Raw genomic sequence first — 26,711 nt, 5'->3', positions numbered from 1 at the left:
CTTTTTATTACGCACACGTGCATACACACATACGATTTTTTATCAAGCAAGCACTTTATTTTTTCAGGGTTTTTGCCTACTTCTGAATTTGTGCTTCAAGGATTTCGAAACATCATTTATATGAATTGATTTGGGACAAAATCCAGTGGACTGGCTTAAAATATTGAAGGGAGTTTTGCCAAGGGCCTTACTGTCTGCACGTGAAGTTATGGTTCTTCAGTGCAGAAAAAATTATCTGTTTTCATTTTTAGGCATGTCATACCCGAACTGGCCTGAGGAGAGCCCCGTTCCACTCACAAGATTCGATGGCACTAACTCTGTGTTTTCAAGATATGCAAATGATAGTGTATATGCTAACTGGATGGTTTCACACTCAGCGGCAAAATTTATGGACAAGTTTGATAGCTAAAATTTTCTTTGTGAAAGGTAATGGATTCCTGAGGGGAACAAAGATGCAAAGAATGGAAAGTCCATTGGCTCGTTCTTTGTACGATCAACAACTAACTTTTAAATTGGCAAACCCTTTTATTGGTAGTTTCTAAAGTGTGTTATTCATGCTGGACACTAGGATTTGTGATCTCCCCTTTCACATAACATATCAAGCTGGATAAGAGTTGTGGTTCCAGTACGTCTTTCTAGATTGCCATTTTGCATACGGTTCCATTTGGCGACTTCTTACTGCAAATGGCCTCGCAGTCTATTCTCGCTGTTTTTTAGACTAAACCTCCTGTGATGCAGCTTTTTTGGATGGGAAAATGTACTTGAACTGCTACTTTTATAGTGGCTGTTAGCATATGACCACTTGATCTAAGCAGGAAGCACAAACAATATATGGAAGGGAGGGGGGAAACAGGCTCCCAAATTACTGAGCTTGCTATCAAATGAGAAGTGTTACGATGATGTTGGCACTAACGAAACCTGTGTCTTGGTTTGGAAGCAAACATTAAGTAACTCAATAGAGGACTTGAGATTCAACATTTGAAGTCTTGTAAAATGTATTGTCTTGTCTTAAGAGAATTTGTTTTATTAGTCTTGACTTCTCTTACCTTTAGCACAATGGAGATAAATTTGATACAAGATAAGCTGTATAGACTGATGGCAATCGAGAGTGTTCATCTGACATAATTTACTTTCCATCACCTACATCTTACTAATGTTAAATCTTGTACTATCATAATTCCTCTTATGAGTTCAAAATAGACCGTACAGGATTTTTTTAGATTGAATTCGACTGAAGAGATTTTGTTTGCATTCATATTCAGTGGGTTGGAGGAGTCCTCTCGGCTCCAAATTGGATACACTGCCATGCACAGGACACTGCCGTAATACCAAATAAACCTATTACCTTGAAAGTCATGTCTAAACAACACTTGCACAGCAAAATTGGTCTAAAACTCTACTGTTAATGAGACTATATCAAGGAAAATGTCATCGGAATTTGTTAAGGTGAAATATAAAAATGTGCTTACAACACTGACTTGATATTTGGAAGAACGATCAAACTGTGGGTCGTGTTCTATGTGGAAGAGGAAAAGTTCAGCACTACCTTTTTGTCTTTATTTGTAATCTAATATGGTTAAAGATAACTTTCTGTTTGATGCAATTGTTGGGACGTAAATCCCGAGTGACTCGTTGTTAGCGTTGTGATGGTTATTCTAAATAATCCAGTTCTACCAAAGCTTGCTCCTGTCACTTACAATCCAATTTAGCTGTTTCCGGCTGTTGTTTTGTGTATCAACTTTATGTTTCCATTAAAGTCTGTGATTTCAGAAACAAAGGAGTCAGACTGCCAAAACCCAAACACCGATTTTCATTTTACAAAAAAGTGGGATAGAAAGCGCTGTGTTGGAATTTAAATACCTGCACTGTTGGGTATCATACCGGATCCTGTCCTGGTTTCAGGCAAGCACCAAGCAGAGTGACTTTTTCTTTGTCCCAGTATTTGCTGTGTTGTGTAAATGCTAATGTAGAGTAAACAGATACAGCTATGTATCCAGGAGGGGTTCAGCTGCGATGCAATGGTGGTCTTCCCTGGCACAACACAACTCTCCAGAATGCATACTTTTAAAATAAATGGCGCTGAAAATTAAGCCCGTTACATGGGCTTTTTTTCTATTGAGAGATCTATGAGAAAAGGAGAGAAAAATGGCACTTGTGGTAATTTTTTACTTTGTCCGGTCCTTTTCCTATATTTTATGTCTGTAAATGGGGATTCTTTATTTGCCACGAGCAATCAAGGCATCAAGATTTTTTTTTATTTTTATTTTTCCTTAAATTAAGAATTTCTTTTTATCAGCTGTCTGCAGCAACAGTATTCAGCTGGGAGATGTGAAGTGCCCAGCTGCTAACCTGAAAAGCCCTGCAACACCACCACTGCTGTAAAGTAGGTGAGCGGGGTAGTAAGTGATGCTGAAATAACCGGCAGATGCAGAAAGTATCGTGTATTTTAGACTTCCAGCATGAGTTAATGTTGTTTCAACCATTAATTCCTGTGAAAAATTTCACTAGTATTTATTGTCACCTGTGTTACCGGACATAGGTTCTGCATATACAATACATACACAGCTCACCATTATACTTGCAGTGCACAATTACCTGCATCGATTAATGAAAAATTCTTAACAAGTGTTTCCTAATCCAACTAAATTTGACTCCCTACTCATGAGTGTTGGTAAGAAATAGATTATTACTTTCAAGAATTCATTCATATTATGAAAGCTTCTTATGTCTTCTGTGTACACTATTTTTGTAAATATTTCCCTTGAAGTGTTTCCTATTTGTTCTGTGCTGCCAACAGTCAGAATGGTGACAACCTTGTTTCAGTTCCCCATTAGAGAGTAAATGTACTTCCCATGTGGGAAAAAAATGATACTGCAGATGATTATTCCATCGGTGCCAGAAATACTTAGGCACTTGGCTGCCCTGAGTAAAGTGAATTTGAAGAGAACAAATGACTCACCTAAATGCACAGCTTGGAGGGAATAACTTTCTAAAAATTTCTGCCAGCCTTTTCTAAATATCTGCAGAGATGACATGGTTTACCTCATCTGTGCTTTGAGTTGTGACAGATGGGGGAGAGGGTGAATCTCATGTGTCCTTCCAGTCATTACTTAGAGCAGCACAAGGCATTTATTGTAATATTCATTTCTACAAATTTTTCCAGAGGTATGATACTCAGAAAATCTACTGTGAGGTTGCAGATGTTAATCTGCAGACATTAGCCTGTTTCATATAATAGCAATTTAAAAAAACCTTGTCCTCTGAGTATGAGGTACATAATACTTAAATCATGTGGGTTTATCTACAATTTGTCATGCAAAATGTGTAAGAATCTCTACGGTTCGCTCAACTGGACCTAAGTAATTCTCAAAAACATACAGTAAAAAACCATAAGTTTCTATTCCTTGATATCTTATAATCAATTTTATATGAATAACACAAGCCTCAAAATATACCAAAAAAGGACATTGCTGCTGTAACTTTGAAAAGTTAAAAAAGAAACCACAAAGTTGTAATTTTGAAATGCTTTGTTTCAAAACGCAGCCCACCTATAAGCCCTGCGTCTCTCACTGCAGCTATGATGGTAAACTTACAACAAAATACTAGAGACGACGTTCAGCAGCACCACCTCCTAGGTAGCGCCAAGCAACTCCCTCAGAAACAAGGTGCAGACTGTCCGTAGTGAGATAAATGGTTTGCCTTTTTCAGCCTGAGCTGTCTTTCTGAAAAAAGAACCCTATGATTCCCTAAAGATGTATAAAAGTATGCAAAATCTTCATAAGAAAACCTAAGCTGTTCAGGTCCCCTGCATCTATCTTCATCTAATTCAATTAGCCCCTCTGAAGTTAGTGGAATCATTCATGAATAAATCAGTCATAAACATTTGCTGGTCTAAAATCAAATATCCCAATAATCTGCTAGCAAAAGTACAAAGGATATTAACAAAATATAACGTAGGAGTAGCCCAGGTCTACCCATCCCTAGCACAATGTTGTAACTTGTCTATCTAATAGTAGTATTTAGAAGCAGGTACTAGACGCTAGAAGACAGGTAAGCACAAATGTCTCTCTAACGTGTATCTAGAAGAGACAGTGAATGAAATGTTGTTCAGTATTAACTGCTTCAGTAAAGAGACGATGTAAGCTGCACTTCATATTTGTTTCTCATTTCTAATTCTTTGGGACAACACCTGTGTCTTCCAGTTATGATACAGAGAGATATAGACTCCTAATGCATTTTGAGAAGGTGACTAGTTCCTCTCTTTTCATGGTGTATTTTTTGGTTTTACCTGGTTTTGTAAAGGGTTGCATGGTATCTCAACACAACAGATTTCTTGCTAAAAATGTATTTCTTTGAGCTGTTATGAAAGTTAATTTTGCTGATAACGTTCTGAAACTAAGTAAAAAGGTTTTGCCTACCTGAGTACAGATAAGTACACCTCCCTTAAGCTCATCTGAAATAATTGGCTCCTTCCTTTGGGCTAATAAGGTACATTTCATAAAAATCCAACTTCATCTCATCTGGGAGCTGTTTTGCATGGATTACAGGCCAATCCAAAATGGTATGAACAATCTGAGAGCATTGCAGTTGTACATGTCAAGAAATAACTTTCCCAGTTTCTCTATTAGAGAAGAGAATGAACGAAAAGTGCGTTCATGTCCAAGGTAGTTAAAAAAATCAGTAACTTTTGAAATAACTGACAATGTAATGATTATTGTCATTAGGTACCAACTGAGAGTTCAATTTCTATCATTGCTGATATAAGAAAATGTGTATTAACATATAAGGTAACTGGTTCAAGTGCATTTTTACCTTGCCACAAGAAAAACTTTCCATTTAATCAGCTAAGCACAGAAGTTTGTAGAAGTGCAAACCATTACACTGATAGCAAGTAATATGCATATTTTGAATAAATAGTGATGTTTACAATAGGTGTTTTGTTTGGTTCGGGTTTTTTTATTGGCTGTCAAATATAAAAATGGACTGGGTTTTCACAAAGCACTCAGCTTTGACCTCGGTCACCTCCCCTCATGTCCCTGATAAACCTCTGCTGCTTTTAATGGAGAGAAAGCATAGCCAATGGGCAAATCTTGACTCAAAATATCAATATAAAAAGATAAAAGATGCTTATTTTATCACAATATCGATGCAGTGGAAAGAACTACTAGTTGCAATGGGCAGAATTACTGAATGTGGCTGCCCATACCGTATTTTAAAACATTAGTAGGGTATGAGGGTAAAGGCGGTCACTGTAGCTGGCACACCTGTAGTTAAGGGGTAGGTCCCATCGGCCTGGCACCTGCAGAAGCTCCCATGGCAGTTAGGTTAGACCACTGTTCGGTATAAATTTCCTCTTGTATTTACAAGATGACATACAAATAAAGCATTAAGTTAAGACTTGCGGGGGAAGCTGATCTATAAGCTTCATTTTCTCACCCTCTCTGGAAGAGATTGTTATCAACAGAGCCATAAATTATGATTATTTCCTAAGTTCAGAAATGTGTTGGCATGTCCCGAAAGGGACATACAGGTCCTTGGCTCAAAAGCATGTCTCTTGTAGCAGGACTGGGGTTTTATGTATTGCATAATCTCCTCTACCTGGAGGACAGAAAAGAACGTAAGCCAACACGTCTTGGCCCTTAGTTTTAGAAATATGTTTGTGAAATAATTTAATATTGAATTCTGCAGACACGTAAGATTTTAATCTTTCACAACGCTGGTGCCAAAAGTAGTTGCTGAGTTACTACAGACCACACCAGCACTACATCTGCTGGACAGGAGTCAGCAGGTGAGACTGCGAAGACCAGGGGTGTGTTCTCTTTCTTCTCGGCTGTCACCCCACTGTTCCCTCACTCCCCATGTGATCCCATCTGGGCAGGAATGTGAATTTGCCCCCAGCGGACTTTTCCATATACCAAAGGGACAGAAGGATTTGAGGTGGTGAAGAGACAGGGACCCCTTCTTCTATTCGTAGTCTTCTCACCACTGAAGCTTGTGAGCGCACAGGCTACCGAGTGGGCAGAATCGGCAGAAACATCGTGTCTCCCAGGCACAGGCCAACGGACGGTGTCAGGGGAGGGCTCCAGGGAGGCGTGCTGGGAAGCACAGGTCTAGTCTTACACTCAGTTCTTAAACCTTGCCATGTAACAACAGCAATCTGAAGTTAAAAATGGAGGTGCGCTTTAAAAGTATAGTCCTGATCTGAACTGAGAAGTTAATGTACGTGGTAGGTTGGTACCTAATAAACAGCATGGTTTGTGATTGTATATGCCCAGAGCTCTGAGGCTATTAAGAAAAGAGAAAGTTATTCTTACATCAAATCATAGAGTCGTTTAGGTTGGAAAAGACCTTTAAAATCATCCCATGGGGTTGTAGCTAACACATCTCCTCCCACAGAAAGCTGTAGCTATTAAAACCCCTTGGTAGTTCCAACACTGGGCTCCCACTGCTAACCAATCTGTTTATATGATTCTCTCCAAATGTGCAATTATCACTAGCCAAAAACATTTAGATTTCCAATTTCAACAAATGCTCAGCAACAAAAGAAAGGTTTGGAAATGCCAAAACAAACCTTCTGCGTCTTTAGGGGCTTCAGAGACGTGAACAGACCCAGCCTGGGTTCAGACGCAAATGAAGCTGGTTTGGTTGGAGCACATATGCATTTCCCTAAGTTTCTGCCTGATGTGTGCTGGTAGAAACCTCGTTCAGAACAACTACAGAAAGGTTGGACTGCCAAACTTCATTTTTTTAGCCCACGATACGGCCACAGATTTGAATTCCTGTAGAACCTCAGCCTAGATCTGGACATCGGTCAAACGTTGCAGTTTCCAGTCTGATGTCTCTGCATTCTGCAGGTCACGTAAGTACTTGTTAAAGCCCTTATATAATTTTTCAGCTGTTCAGGGCTTTCCCTCCTGATGTGATACTAGCCAAAAGAGTTTGATGTCAGCACCAATTTTCATTTGCAACATCTGCCATTTTTCATAGCTCCCTGCCAATGCAATTTCCTGACTGAATTTACTATGCTTAAGGATGGAAGCGTTTTAAATTTTTTAAATAAAACTAAATCAAATGAACATGTATTATAAGAATTTGGTTTGCTAAGATTCTTGCTTGCCTATATTTGGGTAAATTTTAAGGTTATTTTTGGGGAAAAAATAACAATCCCACTTCCTCTTTCAGATTTTTTAAGTAAGACGCAGCCCAGTGCAAAACAATAAAACAGTAGGATACACTGTTACTACTCGTTTACCAAATTGCTACCAATAATAAGAATAGTATCCATTTATTCAAGAGTATTTTACCAAAAAAAAAAAAAAAAAAAGGAATAAATCTGGAGTAACTTTATTGCAACCTTCCAAGGAAAATATCAAAAGAGTGGAATCCCAAGTACACAGTGCCTAATATGACAGACGAGGAGGCTGCTTGAGAGGGCTGCTCTCATTTCTTGAGAAAGCTGGTAAAGATGATAGAAAAGTTTGGAAGAGCGTTGTGAAGACTGAAACGTGGGAAAAGCCTACGGAAATACCTAGGAGATAAATACCAGGTTTGTAGTATATTTTGATAAATGTGTATGCAGCTTCAAGAATCAGGCAGCAAGAAGCAAGTGGAGCTCATTGTTCTCCGAGATCATTTTTGTCTGGCCAGGCCTGCCAGTGATTGATCTGCCAGCAGAAGCCTAGACTGCTTCTTTCTGCTACAGGGTATAAATAATTGAGAGAGATTTTAGCCTTGAGTCAGGATATCATTCAAACACACGCTGAACTGGTTTTCCTGTGTAGAGAGGCTTTCTGAACAGTGGCCTGGTCCAGATGTAGCAAATAGAAAAGCATTAAGTTTATGCTGTTTATAAGGATTTTTGTTTTAAAACGTGACTGCTGGAAGTCTCACCCAGTGCTGCTCTTCCAGGATCATCTGTTAAAATGAACTGTGACGATTTGTTAAATACTGAGCAGAAACAGATGATGTGGGGTTTTGGAAAAACACTACTGAGAATATTTTCATTTATACTGAAAGATATTTATCACCATTTGCTATGCACAAAGATAAAGTAAGCAATCAAATTAGACTGCAGCAAGTTGTCATCAGAGACAACATTTTAACCAAACAGAAATAATGTTTCTTGAATCATTTTGACTTGCTTAACTGAGTCTCCATTTTGGTTTACGAATGTTACAAAATGTGAAATGAAGGTTTTGAAATGCCAGGCCTTAAACTAGAGATTACTTATAATAGTTACCATTTCCAACGATAATTGTGTATTTATTAGGCAACACAGAACACTATTTGTGGCATTAGACCTTGAAATGCAGCAATATGAGTAGCACATGCTATCTTTATTGCTATAAAAGGCATCGGACATAAAGACCTTGTCCTACAGGATCGGAACATCACGCAGGGGAGCAGAGGGAAAGGTACTGTACTGTACCTTGCATATCGCCCCTAGAATCCACACTTCAAGAGAAAGCTCACAAAAATACTGCATCCCCCTCAGCAGTTAAACAGCACCTCCCTATGTGTCGCAGGTAAACACGAGTCCCTAAATTACTCTGTATACTGGAGTTAAATTAAACCCCGAGATTAGAGCTTTTAGCCTACTTGCTTATTCCATGCAGTCCCTCGGTGCTTCCTCATCCCCAGCGTCAGGTTTGCTGTGCTCTGACCTCCCTCTGCAGCGTGGAGGCTGCGGCGGGCCCGGGGGAGCTGGGACAGAAAGCTGTGCTGCTGCTGGCCGTTACCCATCTCGGGCAAGGGATGCCCAAGGACCTCTTCCTTTTGGCACCACCGCATCCTCCCGGAACCCCAGCCCTGCTGGGGTTTCCCCGTGTAAATACCCCAAGTAAGTGCCATCCTAATTGCCTGTTCTGCCTCGTGGCTCGTTATTAGCTGGAGGGCTTGGGACATGCTGCTTGCCTTTAGCCCAGGTCTTACCAAACCTTAGAGCCAGCCTGTACCAGTGCCAGCTATGAAGCAGCAGGCTTGTGCCCAAGAGATCAATTTTGAAGATGTTCACCCCCCACAAACATACACAAAATTAGCAGCAGCCTGTTGGCATGCGCAGGTTAAGCAGGTGGGTTTTTTCACCTGCTATACACAGCCAAATTTTATAATTTGCATTTGTAATGCACATCCTCATGTTTTGGGTGTATGTCTAACTTTAACACAGCCTGCACACAGTTTCTAAGATGCTTGTGTTGCAGAAACAGACAATTTAAAAAAAACAACAACTTTTTATGTCTGTACTTATCCCGTCATAGATATGATTTGTTTTGAAAAATAGTACAAGTCTAGCACAGTCACAGAACTGGTAACTGACATTCTTGAAATTTAAACTAGAAAGAGAAAAAAATGGAATAGAAATGTCATTTATAACCATTCAATTCCATCTAGTAAATACTTCTGAACCTGATATTTCTTAATTTAAATGTGGCACAGCTGCCAGATCATGTCTTTCTCATTCTAGTTCTAAAAATAGGAGCAGGAAAGGAGAAGCAGGAACAAATTTCCCTTGCTCTTGAGAAGGAGTGGGAACAAACTGAAGTGAATTTCAAAGTGTTTTGCTATTCAGTTCTCCTATGATTGCATTTCTAATGTTAAATCTTGCTTCAAAATTAATTTGGAGTCCCATTTTACCGACGGATGTAAGCCGTTGCAAGATGCCCATTAGCAAAGCTTTTTCTTAACAAAGATAAAGATAAAACAGATGTTATAAGTAAAAAATTGGAGAGGAGCTTTTTTGGCTGCTAGGAAGGTAGTGCAGTGACGTTTGATCCTGCCTTTGCAGATCAGTCCATCTTTACCAACTGGTTTTGTAATGATAATAGTGAAGTCTCAACAGCTGGCTTTAACACATTTCTCAAAATGAGCCGCTGTTTTTATGCACCACAGGAACAGATGCTGATTTCCATGAAAATCTAAACATAGTATTTTCAACTCCTCAGTTGAGGTATGGTATTTTCTTCTGGTTGTCTGTTGATATTCTGCAGTACCCAGGAGGGTCCCTCTTGATGAGGGACCAGCGTACATCTTACCTTTCTTTAGCCTTGCCTTACACTGTTTCAACATCGTAAGAATTTTCCAGCCATTGATAGTAAAGCACTACTAATAAAATCAAAGTCATCATGTGATTTCACTATTATTTCCAAGTTATTTTATGGGAGGAACAGTTTACAAATATGGAAAATGTTGCACCTAAAAACATTTTAATGATGTATAGGCAACAATGAGTGGCACCAGAAACAAGAGAAACAAACATAGCTTATTTTATGAACTGACTGGAGTTTGGACTCAGAGGAAGGGAGACGTTTTTTGGGCGGTGACAGACAAGCCTGGAGCTACCACTGGCAAAAGATACTCCACTCCGGAGTGGAGTAGGTACGTATTGCCAGGAATGGGCCAGCACAGTACAGACAATGAATGCATGAGAAGTTTCTTTGTTTCTGGCCCAGTCTGTTGCACAAAGAAATGAACACCAGCTTTGTACTAACTGTTTGCTAATCTGTCAGCATGGATGATCGTCTCTGTACTGTGCCTCCTTACAGTTTGGTCTTTATTTTGTGTGGAAGGTGGTGGTGGTTTTTTTGACTGCTGGACAGGCTCAGTGGGTACGACAGATCATGCAGCAAGGCATATTAAATACTGATATACTGAAAATTTTGTATAAAACATGAAGCATCTCAGATGAAGGAAGCACAAATATTTCCCTCTTGTGAAGATACTGTATTTAATGTAGATATTGATCTGAATAGCTTGAGCTTTGGTGCACGAGGTTTTCAAGTACAAAAAAGAACCCAGCCAGATAACCAAGCAAAAGCCTTGATAAATTATACTGTTATCTTCTTAGGCAAGGAATGCTCATGAAAGATTGCCTGGCTTAAATCTCATCTATAGAATGATCTAACGTATTTATCTTTCCGCATCTTAGACAGAGAAATCTATGGTTTAAAAAGTAATTTAATGGGACTGATTTTAAGTATATTACTTTATAGTTTCAAGAGGTTACTGTTCTGCTATACTGGAGAAGGAAAAAAAAAAAAGGAATGTGTCGGTTTTGGTATGCTTTGCATAATATTGAGTCCTCTAGTCAAAATCCTCCTAATGTGTTTTCCATTCTACGTACAGAATATATACAGCTGCCTGGACTTGTTTCAGGGATGCTTTATAGTCAACATATTTGTATCAAAATTGTCTTCTCTTTTTAGATAAATGCCTAAAGTGCTTCTTGGTGTCGTTAGACGAGAAGCTATACAGTAAAGGTGTCTTGGAATAGTCAGAAATAAACCCAAGCAGAATTCCAGCGCTACATATGTGGATTACTTTCCAGATGTGTTGTAACTGGTTAGTCTGCTGTGATACCTTAGTGCAGTTGCAAGTGAGCAGTGGAGCCCTGGGCACACAACCCATTGTGCCTGCCAGAAAAAATAAGGCCACATGGCCAGGAAAAATGATCAGCTGCTGCTGCAGAATATTGCCTGCTGCTCTCAGGTGGAACAGGCAGCGGAGCCCGGGCACTTAACGCAGCTCCCTGCAATTCCCCTTCTGCATTCTCATTGCTCTGCGGCACAAACAAAAGTGACACTCATACTTCTTGTACAGTAACGTTTCTGGGATCTGTTTGCTACCATCAAAAAGCTCAGAAAACACTTGTGGCTAACAGTGACTATGTACTGATTTAAAAAAGAGAAAGTTATTTTAAGAGATTGTATCCAAGCAATTCTGATATATCCTTCCATACACTTTTCCATACACTTTGGCCATTAATTAAGTTAAATTATCACGATTCAAAGAAAAAGCTAGTGGACTATGGTAAGCATTTTTGTTACCAGCAGAAAGCTTTTTCAGACAATAGATAAAATTAAATCTTATTTACATTCACTTACAGCTGTGATTATATCAGTTAGCTTTTCTGATAGGGGATGTCTTTTGTTTTCATGAATGAGTAGAATAATTGTTGAGCCTGCTTCAATTTATAGAAGGACTCTACATTAAACTTAAAGTCAGTTGATACTGTGATTGGTACAGTCTGTACAGGCTGTTTTCTAACAGGAATTTCTGAAGGGAAGTGATTTAGCAAGCATGATCCCAAAACAGCAGGAAAAAACAATCTATAGCAGTTAATTTCCCAAGCATTATATAAATTATATGCTTCTGGGTCCAAACTTTAGTACACTATCATACCAAACAATTAGTATTTATTTGGTACAAAACCACTACATAAATAAATGTAGTCCTTCAGCATTCAAAGACGTAGAGGCCCAAAGTCTAAGCATTGCCAAAATCAAAATGTCGCTACGATGCAAAATAAAAGGGAACAGTAACAGTAAGTATAGGAAGATTACTGCATGGTAGAGTTCCTCTGGTGTTCTGGGACAAAGTAATGTTACATACACACCATGTCTCCTAAACCTATTGTAAGTCAAGAGATTATTTCAGCCCCTAAAGCAGTGAAGTAAAGTAGCCAGACTTTCCGGGCACCTTTAATACTCATCGTAGATGCCCCATGGTAACAATAAGACAGTAATGGTGTCCTTTTCACTTTGGGAGGCGCACACAAAGCGAGCCCCCAGTTAGCCTTTTGGTCACCTGGTTGACGACTACAGTGTTGTCAGCAGAACCTAAGGTCAAGGTTAGCATTCCCCAAGCCAGAAATAAGTTAATTCTACTGCAGCACGCCACCTCTCCTATGACCCCTTATTTCATTGCCCATAGCAACAAGATGTATTTGGACAGGGCCAGTGACAAAAGGTTATGGAATATAAGTTAAAATAAAAGCTCAAAATGAGGCTTTTAAGGGAAGAAAATATAAATCAAGATGATTAAAGTACTGTAGGATGGTTTATTTCAGTCTATGAAAAATTCTTTGTACTTGTGGCTGTGCTGTTCAGTATCTGTTATAAATAATCTTCAACAATTAAAACAAGGATAAAGAAAACGGCTTCACATGGAATCATGTTGGAACTGTGCCATCAGTAAGGCTGAGCTGTGGTATTTGACAAAGCGCCCTGTGTCAAGGCAAAGTAATGACTATTGTTTGGCAATTAAAGCTCTGAATTTTCAGGCAAAATAACAGATCATTTTTCTTATTCCACATACACATTTCATTTCAGCTCGAGAGGATAAGAGAACAAAAATATCCACTGTTGAAGGACTGCTTTTTTTCCCTTTCTCCTTTGGTCTCATTTACATTACTCCTTCACTTTGGCATCATGTTCTCAGATCAGCTCCTCTCTTCCACACCCCCCCCCCCCCTCATTGTTTCTTCCTCTCCAGCCCACACATACGCTTAAAAAAAAAGGGGGCAAGAAAAGAAACCCAAAACCACTGGAGGCTGGAGCTAATGCTGTTCTAGAAAACTCTCCTTTCTCAAATAAGCTATCGCCAGCCACTTCCTTTCCCCTAACTGTACCAATTTAAGAACAGCATTTACCATAGTTTAGCAAAACATTTTCCAAGTCTGTCTCGGTGTCTCTAAAATAATCATCCTATCATAATATTTTAATAGAATCCAAAGCTGTCACCTGTGTGTATACATTTACTGATTTCAGATGCTAGGAGGTCTGCAAATACCTCTCTAAGAAGAATCCCCAGGCTGAAATAAATTGTATCTTCAATCACAGGCATTTGCTAAATTTTTTATTGCCTGCTTTATTCACAAACAAACCGGGAATTCCTCTGTAGGCCTGTAAGACTAACTCCAAATAGGAACTACAACATCTGTCAGCATAAATATAGGTCTGAGCTGTGAAGGAATGTCTGATCTTGGAATAGCTCATTCTGAGAGAAGTGTCAGGAAGTCATACACAACATAACTGCAAAAACATCGTTTTTCCTGTTGTGGTAGACCTCTTATACAGCGATGACCATGAATACCCAAATTGTTATTACTGGAGTTTTAGAAACCTATCTTTCTTTCCTTCTCTCCATCTGAAAAAAATTAAAATAGTCTTTCTGGAAGTGAAGGAACTCTAGAGGAAAATGGCACTCAAAGAAGAAGTATTCTGTGTACAATCTCCTGTAAGGTGCTGCAGAGATCTCTCCATGTAGTGGCAACCAGCTCTTGTGCAGAAAAGCGGTACCTGGGAAGCCGTAAGGACGGTATTCAGAGCCTGGTTGCTCTTTGTAGACTGACCAGTGGGTGATGCAGGGTTGTCACAGTTTGTTGGAGATCTATATTGTAGCGTTTGTTAATGAAGTCAGTAATTTCCATTCTGTTACCTTCTCGTACTTCCAAATACTAGTATGTTTACAGAACACTGCAGTCTCCAGTATCAGTGAAATAACACAGGTGTCGAGTAAACTCCTGCTGATTTACCTCAACACAGAAGATACGCAGGAGCTGATGGGTACTCAACAGTCATCTGTAATATGCAATACTGAAACTTTGCATGAGGTCAGGTTTAAAATAGTAGTATATTTACATACTGTTTAAAAAAAAAGAATGAACACATGTGCAGCTGGTTTCAGGAACAACTATGTGAAAATCTATAATCTTTCGGTAACTCCTCTGTGAGCCCCTTCAAATATATTTTTGATGGGTACCTAACTTTGATGATCCAGTCCCATAACAAGCTTCAAAGGATAGGAAAGGGCGTGCATGGATGGCTGGGCACACCAGCCTCATGTGTGTTCCTGTTAATGGACCAGTACAGTGAAGTGGAACCTGACAACAAAGAGTAAGAACAGGGTTCTCAGTTCACATGGGAAAACCCTGTCTATTCAAAATCACCGTTTATTTAAGGTATTCCTTGGAAAGACCTTTCTTGTCTAAGGGCTGGAAATCTAGACCTAACAGACCAGGCCCTTGGACACCCAGCCCCTTCCCAGGCTGTGCGGTGTCGCTATTTATGAACAGGTCCCCTTCTGCCTGAAGACAAAGGGCTGCTCTGCGCTAAATGGGGCGCAGACCTCAACAGAGCAGTAACGGGACAGAGGCGGCTGCCTCTGCTGCCGAGACCATCGCGTGCTCTGCTCTGGAGAGCACCCGCCTGCCTCTCAGACAGGTGAGCAGTCGCAGGCAAACCAGCAGTGACGTCAAGTGGGGGGTTGCACGTCTTTACAGAATGAGCCTTTACTTGCTTTTGAGTGAGTAAGATCCTGTTTTTGATGAGTGGGGCCAGAAACATTTGATATATGGTTGTGAAAGAACTTTATTATCTCACCCGCCCCCTGAGCTGTTCTTGGCCTTAGCCTTTTAAGCTGTTACAGGCCACCCTTCACACAGGCAGCTGAACAGTGCATGAGATCCTAAGCCACGATTCCTTTCAAGTCGATCCCTGCAGAAAAATAAAAAAATAATAATATAACAGAATGTTCTGGAAATAACAGAACTGTAAATAAATATTCAGGTAAGTAGAAAATAATTATCAGTAAATTCTGCATGAGGTAGGCCCTGCACCTCCAGCATGAAGGCCGCATCACTGTTCTATGGTTTTGTTAGCGCTGCAAAATTCTGCATCGCTGAGCTGGTGCTGGACCTCTGTGGCTGGCACAGGACATGTGCCGCCCGAGCCCGCCGGTGCCTGGCTGTGCCCAGAGAAGGCACAGGCGCCGCAGGGCACAGGACACCACGCGGCCTGCAGAGCTGTGCGAGACAGGGTGGCAGGCCCAGCGCCACGCGTGTCCCCAGCACCACAGCGGCCTCCCTGTTACCGGTGTGCAGGGCGTGCCCACGGCTGACACAGCGGCGAGGGGCCCGGTGCCAGCCTGGCAGCGCTGGCCGGGGGGCTGGGGGTGGGTGGGCCCTTCGTCCCCTCACGCCCCGGGCAACACGCCGCGGCCTGGGCCGCTGGGGTGATGCACAGTCGTGCCCAGGCCCGCGCTGCCCGGCAGACGAGGGTGAGGCGTTACCGGCCACACGCGGGTGCGAGTATGGCCCTGCCAGCGCTGCCGCCCGGCACCGGGCTGCGCCCCGCCCCGCCCCGCCCCGCCGCCTCAGGCTGTGCGGGAGCCGCTGGGCCGGGCCGCCCCCCCCCCCCCCCCCCGCCGCCGCGCCCGGAGCAGCCCCGCCGCTGCCCCCCGGGTCGCCGCCACGTGTGGGGCGGGGGAAGGCGCTGCCAGAGCGAGGCGGAGGTGGCTGCGGCGGGGTCCCGCCCCGGGGGCGGTCGGGGGCGGCCGGTGCCGGCCCCTTTAAGGGCCGCGGCGGAGGCGCCCCGCCCGCCCGTTTCCTAGCGCACAGGAAGTGGGGTCGCGGTTCCGCGGCGGGGCCCGAGCGGTGAGTACGGCCGCCCCGCGCCCCTCCGCCGCCCCGGCCCTCCCGCTCCCCCGCTCCCCGCCGCGCTCCTCACCCGGCTCCTCCTGCCCTCACCTGCTCCCGGCCCCGCCGCGGGGGCTGGCCCGCGGCCGCCTCCCTGCCGCCTCTCTGCTGCCGGCGCAGGGTGCCGGGCAGGCGCCCCGGGAGCCCGGCGGGTAACGGCATCGCGGCGCCGCCGGCCCCCGTCTGCCGGCCGGGAGCGGCTCCGGCGGCGCGGAGCGTGTGTCGGGGCTGAGGCCACCCGCGGCCGGGCTGAGGGGGGGCGGGTGCGCTCCCGGGGCGACCCGGGGCCCCGCTGCGCCGGGCGGGTGGCGGCCGGGGGTGTGGGCCGAGGCGAGGGGCCGCCGTACCCCGGGCGGCTCTCGGCGCTGTCTCTACAATAAAATGCATCTCTGCCCGCTGGCGGGCGCGTTTCCATTGTGTGAACTGGCCTTAAGCGCGCTGGGAAGCGCGGCTGCGGCGGTGCACGCGTGGGGGGGCCGGGGCGCCTCGGGGAGCGGGGCCGTGTTCCCCCCGGGCTAGCGGGGCTGCGGGGCCGCTCGCCCGGACCGCTGCGAGACCCGGTGCCTTCCACCAGCACCGCCCCGAGCCCCCCGAAACACGGGGCGTGAGAGGGCGCTGAATTCCTTCCAGTGGGATGTTTCAGACTTGCTTGACTGTGGCTTGTGTCTGCGGCTCTTTGCCGGCCGGGCTCTCGCGCAGTGGATTCCGTGCTCTTGTAAACCCGCAGGGGTGGAACGTTTTGATATGGAACATCTAAAAAATAAAACTGTGTCGCCGTTACCGGCCTGTTAATCCTGAAGCGAACTCGTTTGCGGGAGGAGTGCTCCAGCAGAAACTGGCTGTTGCGATCTGCAGGGCAGTTTTTACAGCTGAGCATACAAAAAGCTAAACTTGATACTACATGTTTTCAGAGAAGTACTATCCAGTTCTGCTTAATTAACATTTAGTTTATTCTGTGGTTTTGTAGTTTGTTTTTGGTTGGGTTTTTTTTACCCCCTTGCAAGTCCCTTAATCAGATGGAAACTGAGACACGGATCTCTTCTGCTGAGCTCGTAGATGATGGGTGAGTGCTGAGGGCAGCCTGCTGCTCTGCCGGGCCGCTCAGGAGAGCCGCAGAAAAGAGCCAGGTTATTTTAACAGAGTAAATATCCCTCAAACAGAGGTCATACGGTAAAAGACCTTTTTTCTTGGTGACTGAATGCCAGGACCCACGGGTGAGACAGTTTATTCTTCTCCAGCATGGACTAGCTGGAAGCTCCTATCCTGCTTTAGTGTGTTTGAAGGAAACTTCTGCCTTTCCTATATTTATTAGCTAGACAGTGAGTCCTCAAACACTGTTAAAGACAGTGGCTTGGAAGTATTCCCAGTAGCTGTCCGTGGAGGGACATGCGTTTTGCGGACCTGGTGTTAGCTATGAGCCTCGATTATACCCTGAGGCTTTTATAGGAGACTCTCTGCCAGTAAGTCCTTGTCGTAAATACCAGGGGACCCACATTGAGTGTTGCTACAGCACCGCTGTCTTCAGCTGTCAGGAGGCAGAGAATGGAAGGAGGAGCAATGATTTTTGAAGTACAGGACTGTGTGGCACGAATAGAAATTGTTTAGCTTGTCTGTTCCTGGAGGAAACACATGAAAACTTCAGTGTGATTAAGATTAGATGATTGTGAATAGCTCTTTCCCTTCTTGATCCCATGACTTTGTTTCAGTCTCTTCCTCAGGCTTAAAAGGGGAAGAGAGGGGGAAAAAAAAAAAAGAAACAGAAAATCCCAAACCTGTCATTAGGGCTACAGCATCATGGTAGAAGTTGCACTAAATTATTTTTGATTTTAAATTCTTTGCTTTTAAGTTCCAGCCCTGGGATATGGGTCTTCCCAAGTCAGTGAGAAACATCATCTGAGGACATAGTTAAATGACGAGTAGCTGTGGTCTGTTGCCAAGAAAACCCACAAGCATATCTGGCACAATAATTTGTACCCCTGCATCACGGTCTGCTGCTGTTCTGCTTGCCAGAAGTGTTCTGTGGACCTCTTTGTAAAAAGGATCACCAGAATGACCTGAACTTCTAAAAAAAGATAAAACTAAACATTGGGCAGGGAGGGTATGAGAAATATGAGGCCAGGTTTTTTAACTGCAGAAAAAGAATTGCACAACATTGTTCTTAACTCTGAAACGGTTTGTCATTCTGAAGCAAGCTTCATGACTTGCAATATTTTTTCTTTAAATAATTCTGAGGCAGGATCACGGAGGTGGGATGAAACTCAGGCTTTGGATAAGTGCTGGAACCAATAATGTGCTTGGCTTCCCGTTAGCTCATCTGACTTCTACTCTTTTAGAGGACCAGCCCTCCAGAATGAAAGTATGGGAAGAGACCATAGTAATCTTGCTTCTGGGAAAATAAAATAGCAAATACACAGGGATTTCAAAACACAAGACTTTCTTGGGGGGTGGGGGGGAGTCTTTAAAAAAAAAAGTACTCAAAGGGTGTAATGGAATGAAAATGCTTCAGGAGCATAATAGCTTTTGTAAAAAAAAAAAAAATACTATGCTTTATCTATGCAGCTAATTATGTTCTTGCAAGCCTAGTGCTGTAAGTGGGGAAAAAGAGATCATAACTTGCAAGGTGTTCATAAGGAAGCATAATGCTTTTTTAAGGGAAATCTGAGTTACAGCCACAGCTTGTAAGAGGAATTTGTAGAAGAGCACTTCTCACTGTCTGCCAGAACAGTTTCATTCTGAATGATGATTAGAAAAGCCCAGCACATCCATTATTATTATTGCATATTAGAAAAATCTGGAAGTTTACAATGACTTTAATACTCTTAATTTCTTTTTTCTGAAGCTCTTCTGGGGAAAAAAACCAAAAAAACATTTCTGAAGGCAAGAAAAATTCTGGAAGTTGCAGCCCTCCTTGTCATGAGTGTCTTCTGGTGCGTAAGGAGTGAGCAGGATACTCTGAGGCCTTTTGCAGGTGTGTCTAGCTGCTGATTTCATCTAAGCCTGTTTAAAAATTTTTGTAGTAAGGTTCAGATATCTTCTGTATACCTAATAATGCAGATAGGTGGGTTAGAGCGCTTAATGGTTCTTGAGTATCTTATTCCTTGTTGTGTGTCTAATCTAAATTGATGATTCTGATGGTCACTGCTAGCTGAGAAACTTCTTTCTAAAAAGAAAGAGTAACTAGGTAATCGTTGCAAGCTGTATGTAGTCACTAAATAGTAGAGGTTCAAGGGGAAAGGAAAATGGCCTTTTTTCCTAATCCTGGAAGACTTTGCTGCATGTGAAGATATGGCACACTAAAGCCTATGTGAGGCTTCTGTGCTGGCACAGGCCGTCCACACTGCTGCTCCTGTGTGTATGGTAAGGCTGGCAGGAGACACTTGCTCCAGTTGTTTCAGAGTGGAGTACAGTGGGAAGAATATTTTGGAATTATCTCTGCTTTGCCTTGCCTGTTTTTAAAGGCTTTTCCCATTCACAAACTAAATGCTCTAGAGCTCTGATTTGCAAGCTGATAAAGCTGGCAAGCCATTCCAGGTGCTGTGAGTGCGCATGTGAGTGCTGGGGAGAGTATCCATGGAGTGAATGTTGGTGTTGCAAAGCAAAGTTCAGAGCATCCAGATACATGACTTGAGGCGAGGAAACTATCATGTGAGGAAACCTTGCAGGTACTTTTTTTAATCTAGCCATTTCCTGCCACTCTTAATCATCTCCAACTGTAACCAAAAATGACTGTAGTGGTTGGCCTGTGTACTCGTTAGTGTCTGCCTGCAGGACAGGTGCCTTCCAGCACCGTGCTGTTGGGTCTGGTCGCTTCCTTTAGCCTTTAACATGGTCCTGGGAAATTCTTGGTGTGGATCCCGTCTGCCTCCCTGGCCGGCAGTGGGGGGTGAGCATGTCTCCTCAGCATGTGTGTTGGAGGATCATGTTGGTGGGTGGCAGAAAGGGCAGGTCTGACGGAGTTTTATTTTCACCTTCTTCCTCCTTTGTATTATTTTCACTGGCAGAGTGGGTGGATGATAAAGGGCAGGTCTGTCTCACTGTTTCTCTTGCCCTTTCTTCCTCGCCCGTACTGAACAGTGCTGTTTCACTGGTGAAGCAGCTTCTGGAAGAGATTCCTTCTACTTCATTGTGCTGGGCTTTCTGGTAGGGAGGTCACATAGGGCAGCTGTCTGGAAAGCCTGGATTGCCACCTGCCAGCCAGCATACGTGTCCTTCTGGTGTCAAAAGTGGGTCTTCCCATCAGCTTCTCCACTGTGGCCAGAAATGACCTTGAATTGTCCATGAATGCATTACTGCAGTAGTCAGAGGGGTATGCGTGTTTACCTGCAGGAGTTTGCCTGCAAGTACACAATAGGTGACTGAAGAAAAAACACGCAGAGCTGGAGCAGCGCAGCTGACTGGGCAGTGTGGGGATGGCTGGGCTGATGCTGGGAGAGGGTCGGGTGGGCAGACACTTCTGGCGCTTGTTCTCCCAGAAGCTAAGGGAACTGAGTTTACTCTCCTCTGGCATACTGTGGCAAATATCTGTTAAAGGAAACCAGTATTCCAGCTGTAAAATAGAAGTAAAATACTTTCATGGCTAACAAATTCTCTGGAGACGGGTCCTGCCGCATACTTGGTGGGTGTCACTGGCAGCAGTCCTCTTGTTGAGCTGAACATAACTCAGGGCTGATTCTCAGGTGTTCAAAGGTAAAATAACACAGAACAGCTAGGAGTTAAAGGTACACTTAGAAATACAATACTTGCACATACTAAATTATTCCAAGTAAAACTGCTGAACAGCTTAGGGTTTTTTATCCCTATGTAGATATCTGCTTCACGTATTTAACTTTGGTAAATGAATGTCGACCACAAAAGGAGGTTAATGTGTCTGTACTGTTAATCGTGCTTTTTTGTCAAGACAGTAGATCAGTGCTTGCGTAAAAGACCAAAATTGTAGGAGACCCGAGTTCTACATGAAGCTAGGCTAGTTCTGTATTACTGTATCAGGATTTGGAAATCAAGGTGACTAGTCCCAGATAATGTTGTAAGGAAGAGTGCAGCTGGCATCTGAAAAAATTATTAGGGCCCGAGAAAGACATGGAAGGACAGTTTCTGGCTTGCTGGCATTTATTATCAGGAAGCTGTGAGAGTTTAAGGCCGATGGCTGAAGTGCAGCTGTACATAGATGCTGCAAATAATTCTGTTTGTAGATGTTGTGGGTGCATCCTATGACATTTATCATGTGATAAATAATTCTAGCAAGGTAGGTAACCACACAGGTTTTCTGCTACTTCACTATGTGTATCTGGTCTTTGCTTATGTGTATCTTCCCCATAGAAACAGTAGAAATAAACAGTTCTTCTGGGTTGAGTTTGTGCTGCTGTTGCAAGGGCAGGCATTGAGCTGCGGTGCACAGGAAACAACTGAAGCTCCTTGGGTGTGCTGCTGCGTTAAAGTAGTGGAAATGCATTGAAGGAGAGCAACGAGGTAAAGGAGCATGTGTCTTGAAGCACACTTGGAAAACAGAAAGTGCTAGCCTTGAGCCCAGTTTAGAGTCTCTGGAACTATATGGAGGGCAAAGTCATCCGTTTCTATGCAATAAAATCTGTCCTGGAAGAGTGTTTTGGGTGATAGCTTTCAGATGACTTGTTTTAGCACTTCTGCTGTCTCTTAAAGGTTTCCTCAAGCAGTGGTGTCAAAAATGATAAGACATTTGTCAGCACTGTTGCTACTACTCACAGCCCCAGGGGCAGCAGGTGGCTTGCATGTCTTCCTAGTGCTCTGGCAGAGTGGAAATTAAGACTGCTGAATGATGGTAGTTTTGTCCATCTTTCATGTGATCTGGGAGCTTCTGATATGGGTAGAAGTCTTCTGAAGAAGAGATGTAGAATTTGCAAGGTAGGAGGATGAGTACTGCTTGCAGCTAGTGCTGGCTGGACAGAGGCTGGTGTGACTGGTGTGCCAGCCTCTTCCCAGCACACCCTGGAAGCAGGGCTCCAGTAAGATGTCTGTGCAGGGCAAACTGCCCCAGTGCTCCCAGTATTTGGAACAGAACTGAATTCTAACATGCAAAATGCTGTGTTAGATTCTGCTATGATAAATATGTTTAAGTTTTTGGTTTTTTTCTTCAGATTTCAGACATAATACAGTGACTTTGAATTTTTGCATTTAACCCTTCGGAGTTGCTGCTTAGTTGTGTAAGATCCCGAGCTTCTATTAGCATTTTACCGAGCTAGATGGAGAGGTGGAAGGGTGATAGAGGTTTCAGTTGGCTGTCTAAAGGGACAAGAGGATAAGGTAACAAAACTTGAAAACAGGGTTCAAGTAACATAACAGAAGTTGCTGTCAGGTAGGACCCATGTGTCAAATGTGGTACTTTGAATAGTCTGTGACAAGTGTCTGTGGTACTGACCTGTATGTCGCTGCTGTGAAGCAAAACTAGCAAAAAAAAAAAGTGGAATACGAGCACAACAGAGGAATGGCACAAGGAACCTGCAAAAACTCAACAGAGGTTTATAAAAATTCCTGGCTTCTCTCCCCTCTGAGTCACGTTCATCTCTTCCTGAAGAGGAGGAAGGAGGGTCCAAGTGGTCCAAAGACTGACTTCAGGGACTTAATAAAGAAAACAGAGGTGAAGCAAGGTGATGTGAAGCGTTCAGTGTTTGGTGTTTGTTTTTCATACTGGTGTCTTTTTCAATGCAAGGCAACTTTAAAAAAAGAAAAGAAAATCAAGATAGATGGTTCTGACAAGCTGTTAGCTTCTCTGCTTTCAGTGAAGCTCGGTGCTGCTAGTCCTTTAAGAGTAAGCTAATGCTTAGTTGTAATGTCAAATTGAAAAATTACAGATGACATAAGTGCATCTAGCTGTGCTTCTGGAACACACCAGATGTTTCTCAATTGTTTGGCTTCCAGCTTTCACTTCTGGTGACACATTCAGGCTGATATGTTTTGCTGAAAGCAGAACGTAAACTACTACACTGATTTTTAAGTCATTCTAAAAATATTTGTAGGTTGTGTTCCTCCTTCCATCTTAGTTTCATGGACCAAGCAATAGCAAAGTGAGCCCCGTTTTAAATGCCACATGTGAACTTAATCTAGCTGATTCAGTGTATTTAAGGGAAAACTTCAGGGTGATTGATTTTCAAGGCAGCATTTTCCTCAGGATTTCTCTATTAAATTGTATTTTAAATTGGTTTTAGGTATTTTAAAACTCTCAAGCCAAACTACCAGTGGGACAGAATGCACAGAAATGCCTTCCAGTGGTCACTTCAGGAGTTTTATTGCTCTTCAGACTTGCAGTGGAGATACTTCTATGCAAATATTGTTTGGTCTGGAGTAAAATCTACCCTCCCCCACACACCCCCTACCCTGCTCTGAATTTGGCAATAAATTTTAACTTTAATGAGAATGCTGCGGTGATAGTATTGGGTGCACAGTCACCCACTTAAATGTTTCTATGAAATTTAAATCAATTGCCTTTATACATTTCTGCTTTTAAGGCCAGTATTAGTAGAAGTCTTCAGACTTTTAAAGAAATTTGGGTGCTCTTGAGAATTTAACTTTCACTAGTTTTGCTTCAGCTGCCATGGTGAAAACAGTACAGCTCTTACCATAGAAAAAAGAGAGAAAATGGGAAGAAAAATAAAAGTATAATTCCTCCACAAGATTAAGTCTCTTAACTGTTTTTTAAAATCCTAGTTAATTAGCTGTGCAACTGTTAGAACAGCCTGGTTAGGAACTACTCTTTTTCCATTTCGTCTTTTCATAGGGTAAAAAAAGAAAACTGTATGTGATAACCACCTGTTAGGTACCTTTGGGAGCCTCAGAGGGAATCTGGTTTGCTCTTCAGCGTTTTCATATTTGCCTTACAAGTGTAAGGGAACTGGATGCGTGACCTCTCTTCTTGCCTCCCATTTGGTTTGCAAGGTAGCTACTTCTGCTTTTGTTGCCATTTCTAGGTTGAGCTTTAGCAACAACCAACAGGGTAGGCAAAGTAAGTGTAGTCATGTAGTACTGCTCTTCCTTTAATTCCCTTACAATAAGGGGAAGACTTGCTTCTCTAATTTTGGAGTTTGTGGTTTTTTTTGCCGAATTTAAAAAGAGAAATAGTGCCTACAGCCATGCAAAACCCGCAAGCTAAATAATATGAGCTATAGGAGAAGGTGTGTAAAATAGAAAAGTTAATTTATCTTATGGAAGCTGGAGGTAGTGAGTCAGGATAGCTGTTCAAGAGTAATATTAAAACAAGCAAGCAAGCAAAAAAGCCTCCTTCAGCTAGTCTTCCCTAGGACATTTTACCTAGCTTCTTTCTTGCCAAGCAGATGTGTCTCTTCATAAAAACAGTAAAGTGACTATGAGTTGACTTCTATTTCCTGGCCTTATCCAAAGTGGGATAATACTGACCAGTGTAATTAAGGTGTAGCTGGTTGGGTTTCAAGTTCCAATTTCAATTCAGCAGTTCCCAGACAAATGGGCTTGCTCTGGCTGCACTGAAGCCAAAGCAGGGCTCCTAGTCATAAGCTCATTGCTTATTTTGGATTAGCTATAGAGTAAATAAAGTGAATAACATTGTTCTTTCATTTGTCTGCTTAACTATTTAATGGATTTGGTTTTGTGTAGGAACAGCAAATGCTGGAACAGTATGACAACTTGCTTGCCTCTCTAACTTAAAGGATATAAAACTGCTTCAGCAAAAGGCTGTTATTTTATTTTTTTACTTGTAATTTCTCAGTAGATTATGTAAGAATTGCATTTAAACTCTTTCAGTGCAGTCAGTGTTTCCTTCGTTTGAGGATGACAGCATGACTGCTTTTTCCAGGGACTGTTGTGGCAAAGATTTCTAACAAATTTCTTTGTAGCAAAAGTTTCTGTGGCAAAACTATTTCTAGGTTGCTGGATACCCCCTTCTGCTTGCTTTCTCTGAGAACGGAGATGCTAAACCCCTTATTATTTCCTATTCTGTGGGCTTGGCATGCTGATTTATCTTTTGGTCAAGTACGTGGGGTGAGAAGGAGTATGTGGTGCAGGGGCTTGATGTGATGGGTGTTACGCACAGCCCTGATGGTCTCTGTTGCTGTTGTGAAAACAAATGCCAGTGAGCTTGTGGGAGATGGGGCAGAAATTGCAAGAGTGGTTGGAAAGGCTGTAAAGAGCAAGACCTACTTGGTTGTTATTCATAAGCTGAGCTCATGAGGGGAGAGGCTCAGTCTCATGATGGATGAACTCCACTATTAAAATGAAGCCCTGCTCTTTCCTGTTTTCTTCTTAAAGAAAGTTAGGATAAAGCATGCTGCTTCAGTTGCATCTCCTGAAAAGACACGATTAATAAACAGCATCTGATCCTGGCAAAAGGCAGAATATGTTATCGATAAGAATTTGTTATCGATTAAAATCTCTCTCTAGCGTTGAGAGCGAGTTGATCTATTGCATGCAACAAGGGAGATAAGAAACCCCGAGTATCTTCGCTGTGTACTGAAGTCTCAAATGTGACAGTGGAAACTTGTGGAGGGCTAGTCGTAATTTTATTTTGGAGCACAGCATTTCTGCTGGCAAAAACACAATGTTGCTTTTGTAAAATAAACCATTTGCATAGGGAATATTTTTTTTGAGTAATAAATCCTGTGATTGTTGTTACCTGTCACTGCAGTAACTCCCATGCCTGAACTGTTCCTGGTGTACTGTGGAGTACTACCGTGACCCTTGTGCCAAAGGCAGGATTTTTTTCCCCTTCCCATTTAGAACTAAACAAATGTCTGAAGTTACCTATTGCAGATATGCTCCAGCACTTTATAATTTGTCACGGGCTGTCCCTAATCTATACAGTAGTTCTTGTGTTGACTGTGTGGTGGTTTGTTCCCCCCATGTCTTGAATTGAAAATGAAGACACTCGGTGATCAGTATGCAGTCATCGTTGTCCCCCCGCTGCCCCGTGGGACTCTGGTTTGGCAGTGTTTACCAGTGGGAGTTTATAACAAAGGAAGCAGAGGGAGACAAAAAGCCCCAGACCTGTGAGTGCGTAGGAGCAGAGCTGAGCGGACGGGTCAGCGTTCTCCTGGGCTGTTTGCCGTGAGCAGCCGGGGCAGGCTGCCCACAGGAACGCGGGTGGCTGCATGGCTGGTACTGCTTGGCGGCTGCAGCGTGTCCGGTGGGCATGAGCCTCATGCAGCCGTTTTTCTTATTTATCAACCAAATGGAGCTGATAAGCTTACAAGAATCACAGATTTTTGGGGTAGTTAGGTCTGCTGGAGAGCTGATTCTGTCACCTACTCTCCCGAGGCAGATGTCTTGTTTTGGGTTTTTTAACTCTTGGGCTTCTGATGTAGATCCACAATATTGGTCTGCAGAAGTAGCTTTCTGCAGGAACGGCTCTGTCCTGCTGAGAAGCACTGGTGTGTGCTCCTGCAGGTTCGGTCCTATCCAGTACTGCCCACGTGAGCTTCACCAAGGCAGTGTGCCGTGTGGTGGGAATGCCGGGAAGGTA

The 26,711-nt window shown here is 43.0% G+C and overlaps 2 protein-coding genes across 3 annotated transcripts in view; both read left to right on the top strand.

Annotated features, from left to right (window-relative positions):
- RET (ret proto-oncogene) overlaps nt 1-4,902 on the top strand; it is an 88,204-nt gene extending 83,302 nt beyond the window's left edge. The window contains exon 20 of the mRNA XM_040607262.1: nt 252-4,902. Coding sequence (XP_040463196.1) covers nt 252-409 — 158 coding nt within the window. The 3' untranslated portion in view covers nt 410-4,902. The remainder of the gene's footprint in view (nt 1-251) is intronic.
- An 11,203-nt stretch (nt 4,903-16,105) lies between these two features.
- CSGALNACT2 (chondroitin sulfate N-acetylgalactosaminyltransferase 2) overlaps nt 16,106-26,711 on the top strand; it is a 32,847-nt gene continuing 22,241 nt past the window's right edge. The window contains exon 1 of one of the 2 annotated variants that reach the window (XM_040606413.1): nt 16,106-16,210. The gene's annotated coding sequence lies outside the window, so the exon portion shown is untranslated. Of the gene's footprint in view, nt 16,211-19,111; nt 19,221-26,711 lie in introns of those variants that run through there. The other variant, XM_040606414.1, reaches the window with a different exon arrangement.

This window comes from Falco naumanni, chromosome 9, assembly GCF_017639655.2.
Source record: "Falco naumanni isolate bFalNau1 chromosome 9, bFalNau1.pat, whole genome shotgun sequence".
Taxonomy (NCBI): domain Eukaryota; kingdom Metazoa; phylum Chordata; class Aves; order Falconiformes; family Falconidae; genus Falco; species Falco naumanni.
The sequence above is the reverse complement of the archived record's forward strand: the minus strand, read 5'-3'. Positions and strand labels throughout refer to the sequence as shown.